The following is a 19,367-nucleotide window of genomic DNA, read 5'->3' on the forward strand; positions in this document are numbered from 1 at the left end:
AACTATTAATAATGATATTACCATATGAGCAAATAACACACAAACATACTATTCACAGATGCATTCAAACAAAGATAAAAAGAAAATAAACAATATGGGATATATATATATATTTTTACCATTTAATTATCATTTAAATGCTTTCCTCGAAAACTATCAGAAAGAAAAATTCAAAGTGTAATATCAGCAGATAATTTCTTTAAATATGTAATTGGTAATGATGCAAAAATTGATATCAAAGTCCATCGATAATGACAATTATTTATACAATTATGTTCCAATTAAATATATTGAATTATTCTTCTTGTTTTTTAAATAAAAATTTTCAATAATAACTGGTCAGTTATATAATAAAAATTTGGAAAGAAAGCAATGTTAAAAAAGACCCTAATCATATTCGGACTTTGATTAGTTGTTTTCAAGGTAACAACCAGTTTCGTACCAATAATTCATTCGATTGACATTTTAATAGATTTAAAGTATAATTCAATATATAATTTCAATATCTTCAGAAATCCTTGATTCTTCTTTCGATAAATCAAAAATGTATATTTTATTTTTCATCAATTAAAATGATTTTCTGAATTTTGTTACATCATAAACAATTTTGTTATTAAATGAATACTTCAATTATAAAAAAGATGATTCCATTTAAAAACGTAAATTGCAGTGCGTTTTTTGTTCAAAACTCGCAATGAATAATAATAAAAATTATTGTGTACATTGTATGCACAAATGATGTAAGTAGGTATAGTTAATTTTTTGGAAGAGAATAAAATATTCGACGATAATTCATAGGATACGTAAGCAAAATTAAAGTTTTCTTTTTCTTTTTCTTCTTCTTCTTCTTCTCCTTCTTCTTTGTTTCTTCAATCAAATACATCCCCCCATTAAAAGACTATAAGAAGACAGCAGCAGTCATTTGATGATTATACAATTTACGATCGAGCTGTTTACTATAAAAAGAGAAGAGAAGATTCAAGCATCGTTCAGTAAACTTCAGACCTCGATCTCGAGAAAAGTATCATCTATCAATATGAAAATCATCGTTGCTTTCACAATTGCTCTCTTCGTCGGTGCATTGGTAAGAGATAATTTCATTATTTTTATATTATTTATATATAAGATCATTCAGAATGCAATAACTTGAAATAATAACGTGATAAAGTATACAAATATTTTTGGAAACTGTAAAAAACATTTCGACATTTTTATTAAATGTATAAGACAGCCATTGTGAATATTCCTTCTAAAAATACATTTGTCTATATTAGTTTCATCAATTTAGTACTCTTTAAAAAACTAAAATTAATTTAATATTTAAAAGACAAAATAGTACTTTACAAAGTTTTAAAAATTCAGGAAATGATTGTAAGTTATTTTGAACCATCCTGTATTGTTAAACGCGAGACCAACTTTGATAACATAAATCAGATTATGAATATATTTTTTAATATTAGGCACTCACCGATGAACAAAAGGCCAAACTTAAGGAATACAAGGATTCTTGTATAGCCGAAACTGGTGTCGATGCTGGTAATTATAAAATATCTTATATTCGTTTAGACGAAACACTAATTTCGTCGCAAATCCAAATATCAATTGCTTCATTTTCCTTTTAACTTCTGTAAAATACAATGCAATTTTATTATGTTTGTTTTTTAAGCAATTGTGGAAAATGCAAAGAACGGAAACATCGCTGAAAATGATGAAAAATTATCTTGCTTCGCTGCTTGCTTTTTAAAGAAAATGGGCATAGTAAGTACTCCAGCGAATTGAAAAAACAAAACGAAATTGATTTTCTTTTATATTTATGAATCGTTAATAAAATTTCAATTTCTTTTTGTTTTGTTTTTTTTGTTGTTTTCCAATAGCTAAGTCCGGAAGGAAATCTTAACGAAGAAGTTTTATATGCCAAATTACCGAACAGTATTCCCAAAGAGAAAGCTGACGAAGTTTTCCAGAAATGTAAAAGCCTTGGTTAGTATTATATTTATAATCTACTTATTAAAATTATCTTTAATAATTAACGCTGTTGACTTTATTAAACCGTAATCAATGAATGATATTTTATTTACGTTCATAAATTTTTCTTTTTTGCGGTCATTGATATGAACCAATGGAATAACGTTATCAATATGTTTCAGGTGGCGCTAATGTCTGCGAAAAAGGAGGTAATCTGATGAAATGTTTCTTAGAAAATAAAAAATTCATCATATTGAATTAAATATATTGTAATTAAATATTGTAATTAAAATAATCAATATTTTTTTCATACTTTTGTCATATATATATATATATATATATATAAGTGAATAATTAATTGTAAATTGATAATTACAACACAAGCAAATACCTTCCAATTGTTTTTCAAATAAAGTACAATATTTTATCACATAACATAAGTTTATTCCTATTTTTAAAAACTCTTTTCTTATGAAATCTCCTTCTTTATAATCAAGCATTGAACTCATGTATCTAAATAAAAAAAAAATATTCACATGTAAAAAGAAATCCCCTTCGAAAGTGCACGCATGCATTCGTGCATGTATATAGGGTGTCCAAATTATTTTTGTTATAATTTTTTAATAAAATATTTACGAGTTTACGTTTGTATAACATTTTGTATTTATTTTTACTCGTTGGATATGTTGATAAAGATATGCTGAACAAAATTGGTACACCTTATATAATCAAATTCAATAGCAATATGTTACTTGCAGTATGATATATGAAATCAATTTATGTTAAGTGCATAGGTGTATATATATGTTTACTTATTAATTAATATAGACCAATCTATGCAAACATATGTATAATTGTTTTTGCTTATATATAAATTATTTAAATTATTATTGAAGTATTAAGAATGACTGAAAATCGTATGAAAACTATATTTGAATACCTTGTACTATCCAATCCAATCCATTGTAAGTTCCACGTTGTCGCATTTGTCAGCTGGACAATATGAGTTCGAAAGAAAGTAATATTTCAGCGTTGTACGCGGAATTAAATAAGTTAGGACAAAATGGGGAATATGAAAGAGCATTAAAAACAGCTAATAGAAGTACGTATTATTTGAACTATAAGATGTCTCTTTAATTATACTATTCTAATGTTTAAATGCCACAACGTTTGGTTACTATATCACTTTTAACCTATATTTTTTTAAAAAACACACTTATGTTACACGTGTTAGTAATAATTAATTATTAAGTAATGTAAGAAATACTTTATTCAATTGTTTATTATCCAAGTTAAAAAAACTAAAAAAAAAATTCCTAACCTATATACATAATTTTCTATTTTTTATTTAAATAAATTTATTTATCCTTTTTTTATTTTAGTTTTAGGTATTTCTCAAGATGAGGAAGCTGCGTTCCATTGTAAAGTCATCTGTTATATCCAGTTATCCAAGTTTAATGAAGGATTGCAATTAATAATAAAAAATCAAAAGTTGGCAATGTATGAACAAGTCATTTAAATTCTACTTACAATACAACATTTTTATTTCTATAGATATTCTAACTCTTTATTTCTTTCTTTTTTCAGAAATCTTGACTTTGAGAAAGCTTACTGTCTGTATCGTTTAAATCAGGTAGCTGAGGCATTGAAGGTTGTCGAAAGTATACAGAATCCCTCGTTAAAAGTAAAAGAATTGAAAGCACAAATATTGTATCGATTGGAAAAATATGAAGAATGTTTCGCGATTTACAGAGACATTATTAAAAATTCTGATGATGAATACGAAGACGAGAGAGAAACGAATTTGGCTGCAGTTCTTGTTAATCTTACAATTGAAAATTCAGTGAGGATTATGAATGTTACTTATAAAATTATTCCATTAATTTCCATTATTAAAATCATCTAATCTTATTTAATATAATTTTTTAGTCTACAGAACTTCTATCATTACAAAAGGATACTTATGAGTTGACCTACAATGCAGCTTGTCAATTGATTGCTTTAGGAAGTTCGATCGATAAGAGTATGTTAGTGGAAGCTGAGAAGAAATTGAAAACTGCTGAGAAAATGTGTAAAGAAGGTTTAGAAGAAGATGGAGCTGGGGAAGAAGAAATAGAAAACGAACTTGGTATCATCAGAGTACAACTCGGTTGTTGTTTGCAACTTCAAGGACGTGAGAAAGAAGCACAAGCATTATACACGGCTGCTTTGAAATCCAAGCCCGATGACATAGCACTTGTCGCGGTGGCGAGCAATAATCTTGTTTGTTTGAACAAAGATCAAAATGTTTTTGATAGTAAGAAGAGAATGAAGAGTGCAACGCATGAAAGTTTGGAACATAAGTTGACTTCAAAACAAAGAAGAACTATTGCATATAATCAATGTTTATTAGCTTTGTATACGGATCAGGTAAGAATGATTGTAAGATTATACTTCAATTATGGTTTTGTATATTATAAATTAATTTTTGTTTTATATAGGGCGAACAATGTCAACAATTGTGTAATAAACTTGCTAAAGATTATCCAGCATTGGCAGCAGATGCAATGCTTGTCAAAGCTATTCAATTTAGCAAGGATGGTAAAGCTCAGGAAGCAGCTAAATTGTTATTGGAATACGCGACTGCTGAAAAGGAATTGCAAATGAAATTAGTCGCTGTACAACTTCTTTTAAGTCATTGTGAAAGAAAAGAGGCGATTAATATACTCGAAAATTTGTCGGAATCTGACAAATCGTTGCCTGGTATAGTCAGTGCACTTGTTACGCTTCATATGGCAGACAATAATAGGGATAGAGCATCGGCTGCATTGAAGAATGCAGTAAATTATTACAAAAAACATAAGGTATAAGATTAGAGTATAAAAGACTTAAAATAATTTAAACGTAATGTACGAGATAAATAAATTATTTTAATTTTAGGATACGACAACGAATTTAGGTGAATTATGGCGACAAGCTGCCGACTTTTATTTACGTGGTGGAGAAATTCAAGTTGCTGCTGACATATTACAAGAATTAGTAGATGCCTCTCCATCAGATACGAAAACTTTGGCACAATTAGTAGTAGCTTATGTACAATTTTGTCCAACTAAAGCTAATCTTTTGTACAAAAGGCTACCACCTTTGCACGATCTTGCAGAGACTACGGATGTTGATGCTTTAGAAAGTAGCAATTGGATTATTGGTACAAAAGTCGTACGAAAGAAAATAGAACCTTCCCCAGGGTTTGTAATATTTCATTACATATTTATTCCTAGGAAATTTTGATTTATTTATCTATGCATTTATTTTGCATTTTTAGTAAACCAGTAGTAGATCAGACATTGAAGAAACGTAAAATTCGTAAACGTAAAGGAAAATTACCTAAGAATTATGATCCTAATGTTCCTCCCGATCCTGAAAGATGGTTACCAAGGCATGAGCGTAGTGGTTTTAGAAAGAAACGAGATAGAAGAAATCGAGATGTTACGATGAAGGGTACACAAGGTGCAGCAACTGGTGCAAGCGATCTATAGTACGTAAACAACATTTATAATAAGAAATAAGAAATGTTTTTGATTTTTAATACAAAACAAAATAATTAAGTATCAATGTGTTTAATATTTAATATATTTGTTTTAAAACTTCCAGTGATATTACAAAAATGCCAACCAATGCGAAACCTTCACCGAATCCTCGTCACAATACTGCCGTGGAAGTTTCTGGACCACGTCAACAACAGCGTAAGGTTCAGCAAAAGAAAAAGAAGAAAGGTGGTAAATGGTAAATGAAATACCAAAAAAATTCAATCATTTCATAAAATATGCAATAGGAGACAGAGAGAAAAAGAGAGAGAGAAAGATAAAATTTAATAGAGATTTGTTATTTCATACAAATAACGCGTAAAGCAAAAAACAAACAAATTACGTCATGTAATATTATCGTGTTCATATGTCTAAACATTTTTTATATTATGCGTGAAGGATACAAAAAAAAAAGAAAAGAAAAATAAAGAACCCATGTATTATCGATACGATACGTAAAATAATTTTATTCTAATAAATTCTTTCTGTTCGTCAAATGAGAACGACAGATTGAAACGTAACACGTAGTAATAATTAATTAATAAATTAATTAATAATTAATAAATTTAATAATAATAATAATAATATATTGGTAACATTTCCTTCATACATTGACTAGGATTTTGGTGGTATATATATAACCCTTTGTTTTTTATTTGTAACAATTGTATATAAAAATACAATCTATTGTTGAGGTTCTTTTTTGAAAATCATCATCATCATCATTATCATTATCGTTGTCGTTATCGTCGTCGTCTTCGTCGTTGTCGTCATAGTCATCGTCATTTTCTTTTGCATGCATAAAACATTTTGGAAACAATGTGCATCAGAATTTACTCAACATTTTTTTCTTTCTTCTTATTTACACATAACAGGCATAAAGTAGAAAACAGTTTGCTCTCTAACGCAATATTAGTTTACAGATATTATACACAACATATTATTATAATAATAACAGATCATTATTATAATGCCCACGATTGTTCGATGAATAAGTTTTATTTTTCTTTTTTCTTTTGGACAATTTTTTCTTATTTTTCATCCCTTCTTTCTTTAAATTATATAACTTTTGAAAAAGAATATCTTTTTTGCATATATATATATATGTATACAAGGGTGTTCTGTAATTAATTATACGAGCGAGCAAGGGATGATTTTACACGAAAAACTAAGACAAGAATGTAAAATAAAATTTGTCAGGTGCATGTGGTACTGCAACAAGGTTTTTAATTGCCAAGGGTTGCATTTGCGTATTCTACATTTTCTACTTAGTTTTTCTTTTAAATGTAGAATCATCTCCTCCTTGCTTGAACCATTGGTTACAGGACACCCTGTGTATATAAGTTATTAATTAATATAATATCCCCCATATATTAAGCACGCGGTAAACGACAAATCCTTGTTCAATAATATATCCTTAAAATTCTAATTTATTATTGTCTTCCATAAAATTGCACATAGTAAAAACTTATATATAACAATATGCAATTGTTCACAACGTTTTCGTAAACAGACTCGTCCTAATTGAATCTTAAAAATTACTCATTTTTGGGGCGGAAGGGGAATAAACCGGGGTTGTGTGGTGGTTACCGATTGAATGGGTGCTCGTGATTTTGGTCTCGGGCCTACATCGTTAACAATCTTTTTTTTCTTATATTTTTCTTTCACAAAAAATACGGCTATCATCGTAAAAAAAAAAAAATAAACATAAAAAGACATGCATTGAAACAGAAAATAAAAATAGAACACCGTACCCAAAACCACGTCTTTCCTTATCTTATGATATGTGTAAGAGTGGATAAATTAATTTTAGTTTTTTTTCCTTTTTCTTTTTTTTTTTTTATATACATATCCCATATTGATTTTCGTTAAAATTGTTTAATCAAAAAAATTAAAAAAAAGAGAAAAAATAGAACACATGCACACACGCTTGCATATACACATACATACACGAGAATTTTAAAATGCTTCTCATGCCGCACTCATCTATTTAACGAATCGTTTGTTTCTTTCTTTTTTTTATCTTTTTTTTAATAATTATTCCCCTCAAATCAGTAGTAATCATTTCGATTCGAAAAGTACGCCTGTACTCTGTTTACGATTTAAAACATAGATGAGTAAGGCACAAATACGTAGAGGCAACGTAGGTCATACGGTAAGAGGTATATCTTATTTTTTCGTCAGTTCATTGGACCACTAATAGGTAATGCTACTTTTGAGGGATTATACCTTCCCAAGCATCTTCTCGTTGTTTATTGGCCAATCTTCTTTCCTCTGCAATATTTTAATAACTTCTTATTTCATTGGATAAAATATTGTCTATTTATAAATATATGTTAGATATACAAAGCATCTAATATCTATTTGTAGAAACAGAAATTTCAAGAAATAATTACAATTTGTAAAGTATGTAATTCATGAAATGAGAAGTTCATAATTGGGAATTTATTTTGGATCATCCTATAGTATAATGTACGTACCTTTAGCTTCACGCAAAATGTTCTTTTCGTGTTCTCGTTCTTGTCTCGCTGTTGCTAATTTTACACCTAGAGCACCTGAAACCAACCTTCTCGCTAAAGCAGCGCAAGTTTTTGGACGACTTCTGTACGGTTGCAAGAACTCAGCACTTCTTCTTGCTTTTGTTTTACTTAAAGCTGTAGCTTCACTAAGAGGTCTGGTTTTAACGAACGGATGTTCTGAAGCCAATACTTCAGCAGCTTTAATTAAACAAAAAAACATTTCAATATTATAACAAATAATAGTAAATTAGGGTAAATGTATTATTAAATATGTAAGTTGATCTCACCAATAAGAGGACTGCTAAAAACACCAAGACAGTGGGTGTCGTCGACCCACTTAAGTTCAAAGCCCCCAGTTTTGAACGGGCTAAAAACAGCCGCCAAGTCGCTCGTTTTGAAGTCCGATGGGAAATTATATATCTCAACAACGTGACCAAATTCGTCGCTTGATAGTGATTCTATTTGTTTAGTGTAAATTTTATAATCGTTCTTTGGTTGTTCTATCACTACTTCGCCAACAGCCGATGTTAACTAAAACAAAAATGATAGCATCAAATTAAAGATAAGTTCAAATTCCAAGTCCAAAGTTCGGGATATTTCTGATACAAGCGTGTGATATTTGAAAATGCGTATTTTGTTACATTCAAAAATAATTCCAACTAGTATATTTTTATATTATTAAAAATACAATAAGAGAAAGTGAATCCTATGTGTATAATTACCTCTTCAATCAATGACGGATCTAAACAATCACCATTATCGTCGAACAAACTATCCCAATCGCATTCGTCTCTGCTAATTTTGATCGGAGGCGACGGTGGTGGTGCCGGTTTACTTTTTGGTCGTTCAACCTTTTTTGCTTTTTTTTCTGGCGGTGCCACGGTAACAACAGGAACTTCTTTAGCCTTTTTCGCGGGTTCTTTATTATTGGTAATAACGTCGGATATTATTAAAACATCGGAGGTTACCATATTTCGTCTCACGGTATTATTGCTTTCGTTATTTTTCTTGACAGTGTTGTTACGACGATTCGACGATACATTATCTTTTGATTCGTCATCTTTTTTCTCACTCGACATATTAGGTTTGTCGTTCGAATCTGCAGTAACAACAAGTTTTTCGGTAGAATAATGATTTGCCGCGTCGTTACTGTTTTTACTGTTAAGTTCTGAGGATTGAGCGTTCGATAAAAGTTCAGATTTGTCTTCTTGTAAAACTCCAATTACTTGTTGGATAGTACAAGTTTCGTTAATCAATGTAGGTTCTTGCAAAGATGAAGAAACTAACATATCACTTTGCAATCGTTCACCTTTCACTGATTCTCTTTCTTCTTCCTCGTGCGTAGGATGATGATGACGATCGTCTGTTATTTTCGAGAGCGTTGACTGCTGTTCGTCGAGTTTCACTGGTTTTACTTGTTCTTCAGTATTTTCTACTTTTACGCTTGATGATTTCAGAGAGCTAACAGGTGAATGATCCCTGTTCAAACTTAAATTATTATGCTTGTTGGTATTTAATGATGTTGGACATTCAGATTCCCTGTTTAATTTTGATGATGATGATAATGATGATGACGACGATAACGATGATGATGATGATGATGATGATGATGATGATGACGACGACGACGACGACGACGACGACGATGATATAATATCTTGTTCTTCGCTAATAGCGTTATTCGACGCTGTTACTGCTGTTGTGATTGTTAATCTTACAGGATCTTGTAAGATAACGTTGTCTTCGTGAGAACGACGTGTATTACTAACTTCTATCTCTGCACCACTTCTTCTATGCCTTGGTACATAAACTGCACGATCTGGTCTTCTTTGACGACTATTTCTTAAACAATACATTAATGATTAGAATTATATGTTTTTGCTAATAAAATAAATACAAGTAAAATAATTGTACATAAAGCTCGTAATAAGATAACTGTTAAAAAACAACTTACAAGAAAAACGCTTACCTCGTGTTAGAAAAAGAAGATGTGGAAGGGAGTACCGTAAGGTCGTTATCGTTACTACTACTATCCTCTGTTTTAACATGAGTCGAAGTTTCTCGATGTTGCGAACGGAGCTCGTTATTTCTTGCCCTTCTTGCTGGAGGTGGTACGTAGATTTCTACCGCAGGTGCAACGGACTTTGCTGTAACAAGAGAAAGGTATACATATACCATATATACACTATAAACCGTAACCGAGTTAGGATAGGTAAAAGTAATTAGAACAAAATATAAAATATCAAAATATCAAAAAAACTTTAATGATTCTAAAATGCTTACAATTTGAAACGATCCTTGGATCAGCATGCCTTTGTTGCTGTTGCTGTGAGCGAATATGTTCCGGTGATTTCGACGATGATTGTCGTCGTTCTATTACACCCATTTCACAGGACAACGTTTTAGAAGGACTTTCCTTTTGTTCCCCACCATTCGATCCTGGCTCCCTTTACAAAAACACAAAGATACATTTTTTACATTAAATAAATACAAATAAATATAAATAAAATAAAAAAAAGCAAATTGAATAAGAAAATTAACAAAGAAAAAAAAAACCAAAGATAAAATTTGATATGATTAAGCAACAACTCTAATTGTAAATTCTTATAAATTTTGTAAGAAATGTGTGAAAAGAAGAAAAATGAAACTGGAAGAACTACGCGTATGCGCATATAGATGGTATAAAAGGAGGCCGTATATGTACATATTTTTACACACTATACATGTACGCGAGAACGTATTTACGACCTTGAGTGAGGAGAGCCGGTCAGTTTCACTTTCGTTTGACGTGCCTCCATTGCTGGGGATTTCACGTACGTTTTAGTCTTTCATAATCGTCTTGAGAAAGTCTGATATATTGACTATTCTTTTTAAACATTCAGAGTTTCTGAAAATTGACCGTCTATCTTTAAAACTCTTCGCGATACTATAATAACACGAGTCCATTTTTCGTGTTTTATATTGCTGAAAGAATTCACGAATAGACGAAAACATTATCTTCCAAATAAATGTTGACTGGTTTTATTATATTGCATTATATTATATCATTTGAAATATTTCTTCTTATTTTTCTACATGCAGGGAAAATATTTTTAGAAAAAAGTTTCACTCTATTTCAAGGCCCACACCAGACGATGGGAAGAATTTTTCAATGTCGTATTTTTAAAAAAAGATTTTAAGGTCATCGATATTTTTTTACTCGAATTTCTTTTCTTTTTTTAAACGAATTTATTTTTTCTACCATTCCGAATAGAAAAGTTTCACAATAGAATGCAACTGCAATAAGTCATTTCATTTTTTTAAATTAGAAATTAGAACAAAATGTTAGAGGAAGCAGATAAGTGATTAAAAATGAATTACATATTCACGGTTATGTTTTTTTCATAAGTGCAATAATACATGATGCATGTGGACTAATAGTGCAATCTAGGCTTCACCATTTTTTGCTATAAAACCAAAAATAATGCGAAATATTTTATTCCTATTGTTAGAATTAATTTAGGTTCAGTCTGAGACAGTTGTAGTTTTTCAAATGTAATTCAATACGACTAAAATGTTGGACAATCTTGTGCTAAAAGATTATTTACAAGTGAAAAACCTGCAATAAATATATGAATATATAAAAAATCATGTTTATCATATAAACAGAGAAATATTTGAAATTCTATCGATGATGAGAACCCACGTATGGAAAGATTTCTTTTTGTTCCGTTAGAAAATACGTAACATTAATCGTTAAGCTCGTAACGAAAGTGAAAAGAGACTGTGTATGTGTAAATGTGTGTCGCAGTCAATGATCGTATCACGTTTGATGTTACAAAGAAAGAGACATCAAAATATATACCCAATAGAATACAAAGAGAGTATGTGTATATACACTGTATTTCTTAAATATACATTAACAACACTTGAAGGGATAAATCTGCACAGTAAACCAAATAAAAAGATGCCATACGAACAGATGTCCGATATACATCAGTTTTCGAGCAATGGATGATCAAAGAAAATGTACCAAGTGTTTGTTTCTTGACTCAACCATTCTTAGAAATGTATTCAAATATTCTACAATCTGGAATTCCACGTTCCGGGAAGTTTTCTTGAGTATAATTTACGTGCTTTCAGTTCAATCCCGTATGCAGAACTATACGTGAAATGCATGGCTGGTCATTTCCGCGTAAGTGTACAGAAGCATTTTGTCGAATTCAGTACATAACTGAATGCTTTACAGCAGTTTGCATTGAGATAAGAAGCGTGTACTTCGAAATCTTGAATGATCCATAAATTAGAAACCTGTGATACATTGGGCATATATTCATATAATAGTTTTTATTTGTTTTCAGTGTGCAGATACATCCTTTTAAAGTACTGACGTTTACGAAACAACCTGTATACAAAAAGATTAATTTAGATAATTCCGAGAAAAGAAAAACGGACTTCTGTCTACCTGAGCACGTCGGTCTTGTAGCAGACGACGGTACGTCTGTCGAGCCCTTGGCCAATGGAGAAGGTGCGCAGGAAATCGGCAAAACGATCCTGCACTAGCTGATGTATGAGATATCGTTGATAGCTGTTTACAGGAGGAAACACGAGGACCCTGCAAAAGCGAAAGGGATCGTACTGATCCGAGAGAAGAAAAAGCGAGAGCTGATAGATCAAAATAATTAAAAATAAAGTTGGGTATATACTTCCAACGTCGACCTCTAACTGATTACTGATGTATATCGATATATACTGATGTTAGTGCCCCGTTGGTGCTGAACACTGCGCAACCATGCGTAGCTATATAAGGTAGAATACTCGAGAGGGACCTCGAGGAGTAGGAGAGGTTAACTCATGGCTTTTACGTAATATGTCAGGGGTGAGCAACTTCTTTGATAAGAGTTTCGGATTTCTTTTTTTAAATTTACATTGTAATCCTGTCCCGAATTTACAAATTTTTAATACAACAATTTTATAAAAATGATTATTGAAATCTAATATCGTGTTGGGAGCCACAGTTTTTTTCCTCCACTATTGTAATATGTATTCTGCAGACTTTCTCCTTCCTCTCTTAAATGATTTATGCAGGATGTATCAAGTGTATGCATAAAGTAATATCATACTGCAAGTCCCCATAAGTGGAAGGTTAAACAATGAAGTGCAATAGAAAATGTTACTTCGCTCGTTGTGCGCAAGGTTTACTGCGCAGATGGTTAAATATGAAATTGAATTTGCAAACTTTTTACATACATATAAAATTAGGTTGCAATAGAAAAATAAAATTACAAACTGCACTATAATACATTGAAATAATAAAATCAAGTTTTCAATTGTTAAAAGTTAAATTACATTAATCAATTTCGAATTATTTTAATCTTAAAGTAGCATATTTTAGCGTGAAAATATGCGTGCATGTTTTCTTTTATCGAGAAAATTGTTTGCACACGCGCATAACGTGCAAGTGGTGTAATTGCACCTTAATATTTTTTATATTTTTATTGTTCTTGTATTTCTTATCATTTCTTAAAGTTCGTTCTAAATATTATGCCACACCCCTTGCCTTCCTATATAGGCCATTGTTATCTAACATCAAATATGACACAATACCGCAAACATTTTTGATTCCTATTGAGACATCGCGTTTCGAAAAAACAGCGCTATGAATCACAATCGATATAAAATTCAATTGTGCTTACATTCACGATGCATGAAAATGTAAACATGTTTTTTCTCCTTTTCTTCATTTTTTTTTGCTTCCACAAAAGATTAACGAGAAAGTGGTTATGTAGTAGAATATACAAGTATATGTGAGAAAGGTATGGGGACTTTCTTTTATTATATATAGACACATTAATTATCATATCACTGTCTGATTATTTGTGCTAATCATTTTGAAAATATATGTGAAAAAATGGAAACAAATGTATTTTATTATATAAATTAATTATCACAAAGAGAGTGAAAGCAGTGAATAAAAACTTATTTTATCATTGACTTCATAACATAATCTAAAATAAAATCAATTGTTTCCAATTTTTGGATTTAATCCAAGTTCATAATTATTATCACAATTATTGATGATAACTGTGTATATAAGGTATAGTATGTGTATTTTTAAATTCAATGTTTCTGATTGGTCGGGAATAACGAATATTAACAGATTTTAATAGCAGTTAAGAAGAAACAAAGCTATCGTTTCTCGAAGGAACCCAAGATATTTATATAAAAGCTATACTTGGCCTAGGAGAGTGGAGTCAATAGACTGATCATCAGAGAAGAGGGGTTGGAAGGATGGGTGGGAGTGTGGAGTGGAAGGACAGTGAAAAGAAACTCCTTCATTAAAAAAAAAACTCCTTGCATTCATCATGGCCAAAACTTTTATCAATCTAATTGTAAGTTACTTTTTAAGTTTAATGTATTAAATGCAATCGTTGGTCGAAAAGTATTTGACGATTCTGAAAAAAATTGTGCAACAATCGTTTGTAGTGTATTGCACACGACATACATATATATATATATATATATATGTATATGTATGAGTGATGTACAGAAAGTTCGTTCGCCATAATAAGAGGCTCGATTGCATGACCGTTACGTTAGACGGAAGGACGCGCGCGCGTGCAAGAATGAATTCCTCCCATTCCTCAAATAATTCATATAATTACCTCGACTTATTAAACAATTCTGTATTAACAGAGATTACGAATAACTATAGCATACCTTTTTTTTCTATTGTCTTTCAAAAAGAGAGTCACGTCGTACTCCACATCTTCGGCAAAAAGGCTACCTTGCAGGCTCATTTATCAAAACGGTTTAGTCGCTTTAACGACGGCACAACAACACATAAAACTACACCACAACAATTTTCTTTTATCAAGTCGGAGGTACATCGAGATAAGTCTTAAGTCGCGTACGCGATCTTCTAGTACATTTATAATGTACACTGTTTTACTATACACTCGGTGGGGCCAGATTCATGCGAAAAAAGTGTGAAAGAATATCTTTTTTTTCTATTCTTTTTTTACGTTTATATTCGTTATTGAGACGAGTGCGCTTCTGTCGCTATCCGTTGCTTGCACCATCTGACGGAGAAATGTTTGCAATGCCCAAGTGAAAATGCAGTTGCAAGTAGGGGAACTACTCCATGATTGGTCAGTTTAAGAGCTTATCAAAGTCGAGTTATAATTAGTTCAATATATCGACGTGCGAATGGCGGCAATTATTTAATTTTACAATATTTTCACATAATCTTATATTAGATTTTGGTGCATAATGTGATTTTTTAAAAATTAGAAACAGGTTTCTGTTTTTTCCCTTTATTCTACCAACAACGGATGTTGAAAATATATCAGCGATCATTGGTACAGTACTGTACAAAACATATTTATTTAATAATTTATAGATATACACACACAGTGTACAATATACAAGCCCCTAACGCTTTTAAGCGCAGCTGCTGCTACTTTGCAAAATACACTTCTCAACATTCTAATACTTATATATACAATCACACGTTTTAGTATTTTTTCTTTTTTTTAAATCTTTTCCTTCATTTCTTTCTTAATATCGTTTCATAAAAATGATTTGATCTACTATGAGAGATAAGTCGATATTAACACGATATTTCACTCGACAAAGTTTTTATCTTTTTTTTTTTTTTCTGAAAATATTTAGTTCCTCGATAAAATTATCATTGCAAGTTTTATTTTTATGTCGAGGGAAATATGTGTTTAATCCGACAATATGTGCATTGCATAAAGCATAATAGAAAGTTAACAGGACCTAGACGCATATTAGATCCTAATTTGTATACTTTTGTTTGCTTCATACAAAGCTGCATCTATGCGCGCAATGTATATAGAATTTTGTCAAAAATATTTTATTTACAGTCAGAATATTTTATTTGTAGTGTTGAGTTGAGTCTATGTGAAACTTATAGTCAAATAAAACTCTATTAATTACACGTAGAATGATTAATGACAGTCTCATCGTAAGATATAAGATAATATTTGTAAGAGCGAGAAAGAGACTGTCTACAATGATATTGATGTGTTTTTAAATAGAAATGTCAAATTATGATTTGATGCGTGAAAGTGGTAGGCTCGGGTGATAACTATAATAGGACGATAACTATACAAAAAAAAATAAAATATAATAAAAAGAAGCTTAAACTTAATAATTTTTCTAAATAAATAATCGCAGTAGAAAGAAGAATATAAACATAAATGACGAATGTTTAAGATTAAATTACAAACAACCTCAGTCCATAAGAAAATATAAAATCACATGATGCTAATGAAATTTTTCAATTAATGCAGCGATCATTCTTACTTTTTGTATTACCCTAAGTTCTAATTAAATGTCACGCAACAGTGTCGTTGATCAATTGACCAATTGATCAATAACAAACAACAGGTAAAATACATTGTACGAATAATGTATAATTTTGTGGAGTTATTGATTTTTAAAGTTTATAAAGAAACTTATTTTATGGGTTTAAATAATAATTGCAGTATATGAACAATTGTTATTGCGTTACATCTAATAAGAATGTAGGGTTATATCAGTTTTAATATAAATTCGCTTCCTCGAAACGTTGATATTTTCAATAACGTAGAAATTATAAACGTGAAAACTAATTCGAGATACATCTAATAGAAAAATTAAATATAAGACATAATATTGACAAATGCAATCGGTATTCATCGAATAGAGATCTTAAAACGATAAAGAATTGTACCATTATCGTTGAGCATCAACATAGTTTAACTATAAGTAAGATTGTCTGTGAAAAACACAATCCATAAATATTGCAATGAATGATGCATCAACGGATTGATAAAACAATATATATATATATATATATATATATATATATATATATATATATAATTGATCCATAACGAATTTTTCGTAACTTTTCTATATAAAAAACATAGTTTTAAATATCTATTCGTGGTCGATATTGTAATCTTAAGGGTGGGTCCCGGAACCTCCATCTTGTCACATATACAAACTTTAAAGTATGATCCTTACCTAATAACTCATCATTGCACAAAATATCAATCTGCGAAGAAAAAAGAAAAGAATAAATTAATACATGATTAAATGGAGAAACAATTAATTAACCCCTTGTACTGTAAGTTAACGTGCTGAATTTCCTGCTATATTTCATGCTTCTTATGTTTGGCCCATAAGATTTCCTACAAGTTGTTGCATAGCAATCTACACGTTGTTATAATGCAAGGGGTTGATTTATTAAATATGTACATAATGTATACATACGTCTCTGTATTTCTCCATGCCACTAAGAACCTTTTTGGCAATGAATTTTTTAAGGTGTGTAATTGTAGCCTGTGCGGAACATCTGATGAATCTTCGTTTTAGTGTCTTCAAACTAGCATTTATACATTCCAGGCACACGTTTACCTTTAATATTATATAAATATTATAATATATAATTATTATACTTTCTTTTTTAATAATAATACTAATAAAAACATACCTGTTCGTCTGCTCTGTGATAATCTGATTCTGCATGGGCATCCGCAGTTGCTTTTTCTTCTTCCACTTCAGCAGCATTTGGTAGAATATCCTTTGGACAGGGTAAACCTCTTGCTCTATAAAATTCTCTTTCTCTTTTGATTTCATCTATAAATATAAATATTATAATAAGTACATTAATGTATGCATTTATACTATTTGATAATTAAGTTAGTTCATGCCATTTCTAGATTTTATTACTTTTACTTACTTTCTTGGAGATCTGGAACTAATTTGTAAACAATATCTTGCATAGTTCTGTCGAAACTGATGTATTGTAGTGGATGTGACTGATGTATTACTATTTGACATGTCGGACAGGTATGTTTTTCTTCCAAGTGTTTGACCAAACAACTCTTGCAAAATGTGTGTAAACATTCGGTAACTGTAGTAGCATCTATTAAATAACCACGACATATTTTGCAAGTAATATGACTGTTCAAAGTTTTTAATTTTATTCTTCTTTCCATGGCACTGATAATCACCATTTACTAAGTCAATATTGTCATCTGTAACCAATGACAATGAATAATATATATAAGTAATTTGTACTATATCAAAATGATTTAATTATACGATTAATAATGTCAATCAAAATGTATTCAATACGATTCTTGAATGTAATTACGTGATAATAATAATTTTAAGTAATAGTACAGAAAGTATTGCATTATGAATTTAGAAAAATAGACTTGGATTTACTTACATTACTTAGAAGTATTTGACAAGTTAACCTCAATTTGTAATTTATGAGGGACACTGGTTTAGTTTTCTTATTATTAAAACTCGTTAATATTAAATCACACCACTAATTGCATTATGTTTCTGTTAAAAGAAAATTGTACTTTATAGATTAAAACAAAAAATTCTAATGAAAATCGGATTAAAAACAACTTAGTATGAATGTGGCAGATGACAACAAAACGAATCGACACAAGCGCCACTCGTGAGTCTGCGCATACGATTTTTCTTAATAACCACGCGGTTATTACATACGACAAAAGTAACTAAAAAAGTAATCAAAATAATATCACTTAAATTATCCAATTATTAAGAGTTAATTAATTACAGACATTTTATAGGACATTAATTGAGAAGTACTTATTAATATAATAATAAAATATTTAAATACACTGTATAATTTAATATGATTAATAAATGTTTATATACTCGAAGAATAAAATAATAAACTTTTTTTGTATTACGTTGTAGTTTATCAGTTTGAATATCGCCATGTTTAATATTGCTGGCGCCAAACGTTAATGTGCAAAGTGTGTAGTGTATGGTGTTCCTTGTAAATCAATGCAGTTGTCTTAAATAATAGGTAATTGTTTCATTTCTTTCTTAATAACAATAAATTATTACGATATTATTGCGTTAATACTATGATTAAATAAATAAATATAAGTCAAGAAAGAAATAAAGCTGATAAAATGATCAACAACCTTGATAGTGAATTTTTGAAAATTTCTTTCACGAATTCATTAATTTTCAATTAATATTTTATAGTAATTTATTTTGAACGCTCATTTTATGAAATATTTCAGTTTTGTACTTTGTTATTTAATCTAATGAATTAATTATTTTATAGTAAATAGTATTAATTTTTTTAGGATCCTGAAAATAAAATTGAAAGCTGCATGTGTAGCGGCAAGAATCAGGAACTAGAATACTATTGGTTTGAACYCTGATCACYASTACTATTTTTATGTAACATTTATTTATTTATAAACTATTACAGAACAAAACGAAAACAAGAACAAAAACGGATAACAAAAATGCGTTGAGGATTAATACG

General features: G+C 30.1%; 4 protein-coding genes across 7 annotated transcripts; 2 read left to right on the forward strand and 2 right to left on the reverse strand.

Annotated features, from left to right (window-relative positions):
• Window positions 1-903: 903 nt before the first annotated feature.
• On the forward strand, window positions 904-2,391 carry LOC106786966 (general odorant-binding protein 56d-like). Its single transcript, XM_014748898.1, has 5 exons — window positions 904-1,084; window positions 1,461-1,536; window positions 1,667-1,758; window positions 1,875-1,980; window positions 2,148-2,391. Exons 1-5 carry the CDS (start codon window positions 926-928, stop codon window positions 2,225-2,227), a joined length of 513 nt encoding a protein of 170 aa, XP_014604384.1. The 5' UTR covers window positions 904-925; the 3' UTR covers window positions 2,228-2,391.
• A 328-nt stretch (window positions 2,392-2,719) lies between these two features.
• LOC106786965 (signal recognition particle subunit SRP72) lies at window positions 2,720-6,049 on the forward strand. Its single transcript, XM_014748897.1, has 8 exons — window positions 2,720-3,067; window positions 3,348-3,465; window positions 3,553-3,808; window positions 3,895-4,374; window positions 4,446-4,808; window positions 4,885-5,189; window positions 5,267-5,479; window positions 5,596-6,049. The coding sequence occupies exons 1-8, from the start codon at window positions 2,968-2,970 to the stop codon at window positions 5,729-5,731; spliced, it is 1,971 nt and encodes a 656-aa protein (XP_014604383.1). The 5' UTR covers window positions 2,720-2,967; the 3' UTR covers window positions 5,732-6,049.
• A 639-nt stretch (window positions 6,050-6,688) lies between these two features.
• LOC106786967 (cell wall protein DAN4) lies at window positions 6,689-15,251 on the reverse strand. 4 transcript variants are annotated; one of them, XM_014748901.1, is made up of 8 exons: window positions 14,747-15,251; window positions 12,492-12,641; window positions 10,331-10,494; window positions 10,017-10,194; window positions 8,770-9,883; window positions 8,335-8,578; window positions 8,009-8,245; window positions 6,689-7,802 (listed from the first exon to the last, which is right to left on the reverse strand). In XM_014748901.1, exons 1-8 carry the CDS (start codon window positions 14,824-14,826, stop codon window positions 7,738-7,740), a joined length of 2,232 nt encoding a protein of 743 aa, XP_014604387.1. In that variant the 5' UTR covers window positions 14,827-15,251; the 3' UTR covers window positions 6,689-7,737. The 4 variants fall into 4 exon arrangements, with proteins under 4 accessions (XP_014604387.1, XP_014604386.1, XP_014604389.1 ...); XM_014748900.1 differs by having other exon boundaries at window positions 8,770-9,889; window positions 14,747-15,249; XM_014748903.1 differs by lacking the exon at window positions 14,747-15,251 and adding an exon at window positions 12,733-13,180 and having other exon boundaries at window positions 8,770-9,889.
• A 75-nt stretch (window positions 15,252-15,326) lies between these two features.
• Window positions 15,327-18,521, reverse strand: LOC106786968 (polycomb group RING finger protein 3). The gene is made up of 5 exons (XM_014748904.1): window positions 18,276-18,521; window positions 17,781-18,078; window positions 17,532-17,677; window positions 17,312-17,455; window positions 15,327-17,093 (listed from the first exon to the last, which is right to left on the reverse strand). The coding sequence occupies exons 2-5, from the start codon at window positions 18,055-18,057 to the stop codon at window positions 16,968-16,970; spliced, it is 693 nt and encodes a 230-aa protein (XP_014604390.1). The 5' UTR covers window positions 18,058-18,078; window positions 18,276-18,521; the 3' UTR covers window positions 15,327-16,967.
• Window positions 18,522-19,367: the final 846 nt, after the last annotated feature.

The sequence above is a fragment of the Polistes canadensis genome, unplaced genomic scaffold (assembly GCF_001313835.1).
Source record: "Polistes canadensis isolate GaletaPanama2010 unplaced genomic scaffold, ASM131383v1 scaffold_89, whole genome shotgun sequence".
In the NCBI taxonomy this organism is placed as follows: domain Eukaryota; kingdom Metazoa; phylum Arthropoda; class Insecta; order Hymenoptera; family Vespidae; genus Polistes; species Polistes canadensis.

Coding starts and splice junctions, on each gene's coding strand:
- LOC106786966 (XM_014748898.1), top strand. CDS start 926: ATGATTATACAATTTACGATCGAGCTGTTTACTATAAAAAGAGAAGAG. Junction 1,537..1,666: donor CGAAACTGGTGTCGATGCTG/GTAATTATAAAA, acceptor TTGTTTTTTAAG/CAATTGTGGAAAATGCAAAG. Junction 1,759..1,874: donor TTTTAAAGAAAATGGGCATA/GTAAGTACTCCA, acceptor GTTTTCCAATAG/CTAAGTCCGGAAGGAAATCT.
- LOC106786965 (XM_014748897.1), top strand. CDS start 2,968: ATGAGTTCGAAAGAAAGTAATATTTCAGCGTTGTACGCGGAATTAAAT. Junction 3,068..3,347: donor ATTAAAAACAGCTAATAGAA/GTACGTATTATT, acceptor TTTTTATTTTAG/TTTTAGGTATTTCTCAAGAT. Junction 4,375..4,445: donor TAGCTTTGTATACGGATCAG/GTAAGAATGATT, acceptor TGTTTTATATAG/GGCGAACAATGTCAACAATT.
- LOC106786967 (XM_014748900.1), bottom strand. CDS start 14,826: ATGAGCCTGCAAGGTAGCCTTTTTGCCGAAGATGTGGAGTACGACGTG. Junction 9,890..10,016: donor TCTTCTTTTTCTAACACGAG/GTAAGCGTTTTT, acceptor GTATTGTTTAAG/AAATAGTCGTCAAAGAAGAC. Junction 8,579..8,769: donor ATCCGTCATTGATTGAAGAG/GTAATTATACAC, acceptor TTTTTGTTTTAG/TTAACATCGGCTGTTGGCGA.
- LOC106786968 (XM_014748904.1), bottom strand. CDS start 18,057: ATGGTGATTATCAGTGCCATGGAAAGAAGAATAAAATTAAAAACTTTG. Junction 17,678..17,780: donor AGTTCCAGATCTCCAAGAAA/GTAAGTAAAAGT, acceptor TTATATTTATAG/ATGAAATCAAAAGAGAAAGA. Junction 17,094..17,311: donor GCATGGAGAAATACAGAGAC/GTATGTATACAT, acceptor TTTTCTTCGCAG/ATTGATATTTTGTGCAATGA.